Source organism: Epinephelus fuscoguttatus, linkage group LG21 (assembly GCF_011397635.1).
Source record: "Epinephelus fuscoguttatus linkage group LG21, E.fuscoguttatus.final_Chr_v1".
Lineage (NCBI taxonomy): Eukaryota > Metazoa > Chordata > Actinopteri > Perciformes > Serranidae > Epinephelus > Epinephelus fuscoguttatus.
The window spans coordinates 35,905,144-35,912,010 of NC_064772.1; the positions used below are offsets into that span (position 1 = coordinate 35,905,144).

A 6,867-nucleotide genomic window follows, 5' to 3' on the forward strand; every position below is an offset into this window, starting at 1 on the left:
CATGAAGCATTTTCCTCACAATATCTCAATAACACCACAAGGCAATTTCTTCAAATTTGGCACAAAGGTTAACTTGGATTCAACGATGAACTGATCAGATTTTGGTGGTCAGAGGTCAGTGTGACCTTGCATCTGCGTCATTCTTGTGAACACGAAGAACACATTAAGGATAATGTTCACTTAGAGTGACAAATAAACTGATTGGAATTGTTTGGTTGAAGGTCACACTCAGTGTGAATTAATTAATTTCATTTAATTAATCACAGAAAATGTTCCTGTTAAAAATATTCATTTTGATTAATCGTGTGCTCCAAGGTGCCCTTTAGTGATGGCCAAATGAAGCCTCGTGAAGCATTTTCTCTATTTTCTGAGCCCACTAGATGGCGCTCATGGTTTAAAGAGAGAGGCTCAAAGAATGGCAATTCAGTGTGCTTTCAACCTTTTGTTGAGCAAAAAGCGCCATCTAGTGGGCTCATAAAATAAAGAAAATGCTTCATGAGGCTTCATTTGGCCATCACTAGTAAAAACCATTGACATTTTTGGATAAGTCATGGAATTTTGTTGTGTATAGTGGTCTTGTTACAGTTATCTTACATGGATAACTTTCCACATAATGTAACATAATGGCAGATATATTTTCTGTAGTTGTTGTGATGTGTGACAACACGTAGGTTTCTTCATCTTCTCCTCATGTTTCATCCCTCCTTTCATGCACGGCTGCTAGCTGAAATTATGTTTAAATAAAGTTTGAATCTGATACACAGGAAGGCGATCCAGGCACTTAGAAAATATAGAAAATGAGAAAGGAGGTATTAAAAAGCTGCTGCAGGTCTTCACCAGGACTAAAAAACATACAACAAAGGTATTGCCCGAGTTTGAACTCAAGGTTGAGTGAACCGAACCAAACAGGACAGGTGTGTGAAAGCACACTAAGACACTTGCTGCTCAGAGTCATCTCAGTCAGCAGCTCCTCAGGCAGCAGCTCAGCGCCTCTCCCTCTCCCTCTCCTCCCAAGCCATGTGCATACAGGCAGGAGTTACTTTGGTTAGCTTGCAACGTTCTCAAGGACAGTTTTTCCAAACTACTTCACACTTGTCACTGCGCTTCCTTTGGTCCAGGAACAAAAGCGTTCATTACAGTTACATAGCTGATGCTCTCTGTCTCCATCTGTTGTGAGGACAGTCTTCACTCCAAAGTCCTGTACCGGGTCGGGTACCCTCAAAAAACTGTGTTACGAGTAGAATTTGGCACATCCTCGGGTTGCCAGCAATTCAGTTGGCAAGTGTGAAGTAGATTGGATGAACGGTTCTCGAGATATGGGAAGGAAACACGTACATACAGTCAGAGATTCTTTACTTTATTGTTAGATTAGATGAATTACATACTGAGACATAAACTTGAAAGATTTTTTTACCTGCACTAAAACTAGAAAACATCTAAAAACTCGTCTCTCTCCAGTTTAAGTGAGACATTGACCTGCTAATCTGAAACCATGTATTCAACACAGAGCAGAAGCAGTGAGATTAATGTCTATGTGTGTGTGTGTGTGTGTGTGTGTGTGTCTATCTTCAGGGATCGGGCCACAGCCGAGCAGTGTCTCAAACACCCCTGGCTTCAGTCCCCAGAGCCACAAATCCCTCCAACGGTGGAGGAGATCCTCCCGGCGGAGGACCAGGAGGTGTCATCCAGCTCCACCAGCAGCTCCACCAGTAGTCCCGAACCTCCCAGCAGCGCCACCACAGCCGAGGAGGAGGAAGAGGACGAGGAGGGTGAAGGCCCGGTGACGGAGGAGCTGATAGTCATGGCTGCCTACACCCTGGGTCAGTGCCGCCAGTCCTCCACCTCCACCTCAGAGAAGGAGGCCCTGGCTGCCGAGCAGAAGGCCATCTCCAAACGCTTCAAGTTTGAGGAGCCTTTCAGCGCCCTGCAGGAGGTGCCCGGAGAGTTCATCTACTGACCCCACCCACCACATGACAGTACTGTCTGAGGAAACGTTAGTGTTGTCACGGTAACAAAGATAAGCCTTGTGATTATACGAATTCCCCTCCATATATACTGTATGTGTACGATCAGATGCTGTTGCACAGTCACTCTGATTTTATTTAAGCAGTTGGATTTAAGTGCATTTTTTTAAGTACCTGCTCATGTGTTTCTCCCATAATGCTTCACCCTGCTTGACACCCACCCACTCCACCTTCTCAAACAGCCACACTAGGGTCATGTCTCTTGATTTGGTTTGCTGTTGTATTTTTCTGACCAAATGAAGACACTGAGATATTTCCACACGCTGCTGTAGAGTTTGTAAACTTCAACTTTTGAGGTCTTCTTTCCAGAGCTGTCATCTTAGTCTGACTCTCAGCTGTCAGTCGCACAGGGAGACATCGCCAAGAGACAGAGAGACAGAGGCTGAATCCAGATATCCACCTCCTAGACGGGGCCTTTACACCTGCAGGGCTGCACGCTAAACGCACATGTGACCTCTCACAGTGTTTCTCTGAGCAGAAATCACAGTCTGGAGCTTCTGATCGTGTCACTTGAGCTTCCTCAGGAGTTTGACCAGTTTCCATGGACAGATCAGGGAGTGTGAGAAAACAGTACTTTGAAAGTTTAAACTACAGCATGACAACATGTCAAACGATATCTCCTGAGGGAGATTGTTGACTACGACTGAAAGCTTCGGACTAGCTACTAAATGGACCTTGTGGTAAATTTGTCAGATAGCAATGGATATTTTCGCTTTTATCTAAATTGTGTCTAACTTTTTTGACACATTGATATTATTTAGTATTATTACAAGTCTCAGGACTTATCGTTACTCAGAGGTGAAGAGTCTGCACATGCAGGATAGTGTGGACATTTAGATTCAACAAGAGAAAAACCCAGAGGGACAGGACAAAGTCCAGAGCACAAGACAGACTGATCAGTGCTAATTTCATTGACGAAAACTATGACGACCTTTTTTCTATGATGAAAACGAGACAATGACGAGCTAAAAATAGATCTTGATAATAAAAACTAAGATGAAATTTGTGTTTAAGTGCTGGACTGTGCTTGCAGTTATCTTCAGATGGTAAACTCCAGTAAATAGTCTGCACCAGGATGTTTGGGTTGGTGCGAGTTGTGAGCTGTAACAGCGGTGGTTGTTAGCAGCTAGCTCTGCTCGCAGACTTCACAGCTTCACCCCACAGGACTCCACTCAGTCCGGACTGGAGAAGGTTTGTGGGTTGATGGTGTTTGACAGGCAGGTAGGAGGCTCAGTTATCTGTGAGTGTAGCTGTGCTGTAAGTAAACAGTCTGAACTCAGATCAGTTTTCTCTGACAGAGATGAAAGTTTAGTTTGAATCACCAACTCTGTGAGAGGACACCAGTTTAAACCTCCAGACTAACATGTTGCACATGAAGAAACAAGTTATGTTTCTGCTTCTTAACAGTCACATGGATAAGTCAGAGTTTACAATGAACCTGGGGACAAATCTTAGTTGGCTCACATTAGTTATTTGTTGAGAGCATAAATAGAGAGATGTTGAGCTTTTCAAATGATCATCAGTAAGTGTGTGCTTGTAAATCAGCCCTTAAACCTGTCACACACTGCTGGATACTATGACTGGTGACTAAAACTAATTTTTGGTTTGATGACTGAGACTAAATCTAAAATGAAAATTAACACTGAGACTGATTAACGTATTGGTCCACTTTCAGTGTTTCATCCTAAGAAACTCAAACACAGTGAGTGCTTGAGGGTATTTATTTGAGGGTCCTCACACACTCTGTCTATGAGAGGGATGCTCTGTCCTATTAAGAGCCTGACTGATACTGAATCTCTTCGGCCAATACTGAACTAGATTTCGTAAAGTTTAATGAAATTATACAGAGTAAAAATTGATCTTTCAGGGTGGGCTTCTCCATGTAGAAAGGCAGCGTCGGCCGTGGGCTCAGTTCCAGCCTGCGTCTAAACTGCATCAAACTGTCCTGTCAGTAAAGGCACAACAGCTCTGAGAAATAATCTTTAAAAAAATAACCTCTCAGTGCTCTGTTGGACATATGATGTCATGGAGACACGAAATGACTTGAACATTTTTGTGCTGTCTGTCTTGTCACTTACTGAATGACATACAGCACATAAGGGATCATTTCCAACAGTAGCTGCCATGTGTGTGTGTGTGTGTGTGTGTTGCTCTTAGTGATGGCCAAACGAAGCCTCATGAAGCATTTTCTTTATTTTCTGAGCCCACTAGATGGCGCTCCTGGTTTAAAGAGAGAGGCTCAAAGAATGGCAATTCAGTGTGCTTTCAACCTTTTGTTGAACAAAAAGCGCCATCTAGTGGGCTCATAAAATAAAGAAAATGCTTCATGAGGCTTCATTTGGCCATCACTAGTTGCTCTGTGCATTGGGATTCTTAGCCTCTGTGGCAGCCATTACATTTGTGAAATGTACAACTTGAAGTGATCATATCATGGTCACGTAGCAACAAAATGAATCCAGTTTAAATATAGATTCCTCATATACTTGTATAACTACTATAACGTCAACTTTTGATCCTGCTCTTCTGTTTTAAGTTAAAAAAAAGTTTTGTCATTCCTGTATTTGCATTGCTAGGCAATATCTATCTGAACAGATATGAGTACATTTCACAATGCTGGGCTCAAAATGTTGTTAAATACAAAGTACTAATATATTGATTATGCAAATTATCGTAGCCCCCAGCTCTATAGCTACCTTCACTGTATGTGGAGTTTAAAACTCCTGAAAACTTGGTTCCAGGTCTTGTTTATCTTCCTACGACATTCACGACTTAATAAGCAGCAAAGTAAAAGTTCAGAAATAAGCTGTAGTAGTTATTATTTATTACCAGTGTGAAAATGTGGTGAGCTGAGCTACTGGTTATTCTACATCAAAATAATGTTTCACCACATTGAGGCTATCCCCAGAGAAATGTAGCGCGCTAAGCTACTAGAAAATGGCTAAAGTAGTCGGTGAGTTTCAAAGCTACTTTTATTTTTTGACTTTATGTCAAATCAGCGTTTTCTCAGTGATCAGAAAAACTGTCAGCCAAACAGATACAGGCAAAAAATGTTCAGTTGAGCTGTTTATGATCAAGTAACAGACTTAAATTAAAACTTTCTTAACAAACTCAGACAGAAAACATCTTCATGTAAGACGCCATCAGTCCTAATAAATAGTTTTCAGGACCTTAAACACTGGCGTCATAAGCGTGTGGTTGTACTGTCCGGTTGAATGAAGGATTCTTAGTGGTCATGGTATAAGATACTGGAAATTAGTGATGGCCAAAAGAAGCCTCATGAAGCATTTGCTTTAAATGGTTCTCATGGTTTAGAGAGAGAGGCTCAAAGATTGGCAATTCGGTGTGCTTTCAACCTTTTGTTGGACAAAAAGCGCCATCTAGTGGGTTCATAAAATAAAGAAAATGCTTCATGAGGCTTCATTTGGCCATCACTACTTAAAAGATTGCTAAACTCTCACAGTCTGTAGGAGGCTTAATACAGCATGTTGAGCTCTGTTACATAGGTGATTCTGTGAGGTTTCAGTACGTAGGATGACCAAACCATCGTGTTTTGATCAAGGGCCAAAAGGCATTCTGGGAAACACTATGTCACTGACTAATGTAGAAACAGACAAGTTTGGTTGAGGTAAACTAACTCCTGCCACAGACACCAGATGATATGAGCTGACACTGAGACTCTCTCACAGTGTGTAAAGATGGTGTAAATAGCACACACACAGTTCCAGGTATCATATTTGTGTACTGACGAGTGACGGAGTTGATTTGCAGTTGGGACTGTTGATCGCACTTATTACAAAACAACAGGAAGTGACTCACGTTTCTTTCTTTTCATGATGTTTGAATTCAGAAGCCAAATGTTTGGTGACACCTGCCCGTTGTTTCCTCGTCCGTGCTGCTTTACGAACACGACCAGCTCCTCCTGATTTGTTTGTACTTTGTCTCATTTTGTATTTGGTGCCATGCTTGGAAAAAATATTTGATGATTTTTAGCTTTTATTTTATTTTTCATTGCAGGTGTTTCTGTGTACTATTGCAGATATTACTGAGACAGAATCTTTGAGTTTTCTAATCCTGTGTACATGATGCAAATTATTTTTGGTTTTTATGAGGTACATATATTCGACAGTACTGTTCAAAGAGCCATTTCACATATTCCTCTGACACGATGGCCTTCCCATGGTTCAGCTCTCTCTGAAGCAATAAAGACGGATCATTGTAAACTGTACATGTAGACGTGGAGCTCTGTAGACTTCCAGAGGGTCTGTACTGTAAATGTTTGTAGTTTATGTAGTTATAAGCTCCGATAATGTGGGAACCGATTTGTACATGAATGTCCCGTACTGTAAATAAACATTTCAGAAGCAGACATCCATCCTGCATCACTGCTTTTTGGTTTTGCACCTTCAGCACTCAGCAGCACACCTGATACACACCCATGCGTGGCTTTCATAACTGACTTTGCTGACCTACACACACCGTTGTTTATTTGTTTATCCTTTGAGATAAACCATCTTGTTTTCAAGGGGATATGACACAAAACATACAGTAAGTATGCACAGTAAGTAAAGACTACTCACTTTCTAAAAAAAACAAATTCAAGAGGAAAACAAAGTAGAAGAAGCCAAAGGCAGTGAATGGGGATGCACAGCGTTCATCTTCAACAATACATGGTCACTCCACCAGGGGGCAGCAGTGTTAAGTCGTGCTCATGGAAAACAGCTGAACAAATCAGAGAATGCTGCTGCGTGTGCATTAACCAACAGCTAGAGAGTACAACATGCCTTTTGCCCAATAATAAATTAATGTAAAAAATAAGTAGAAGTGATAAATCAAAGACAGCTAC

At 41.5% G+C, this 6,867-nt stretch overlaps 1 protein-coding gene across 2 annotated transcripts in view; it reads left to right on the plus strand.

Moving 5' to 3' along the window:
* The window catches only part of stk17a (serine/threonine kinase 17a), a 46,460-nt gene extending 40,080 nt beyond the window's left edge, over positions 1-6,380 (plus strand). Inside the window, exons 7-8 of one of the 2 annotated variants that reach the window (XR_007448268.1) lie at positions 1,573-2,008; positions 2,334-6,380. Coding sequence is in view for 1 of the 2 variants with exons in the window: in XM_049565594.1 (XP_049421551.1) it covers positions 1,573-1,957 (385 nt within the window). In the remaining variant the exon portion in view is untranslated. Of the gene's footprint in view, positions 1-1,572 lie in introns of both variants that reach the window. The other variant, XM_049565594.1, reaches the window with a different exon arrangement.
* The last annotated feature ends 487 nt before the right edge of the window (positions 6,381-6,867 follow it).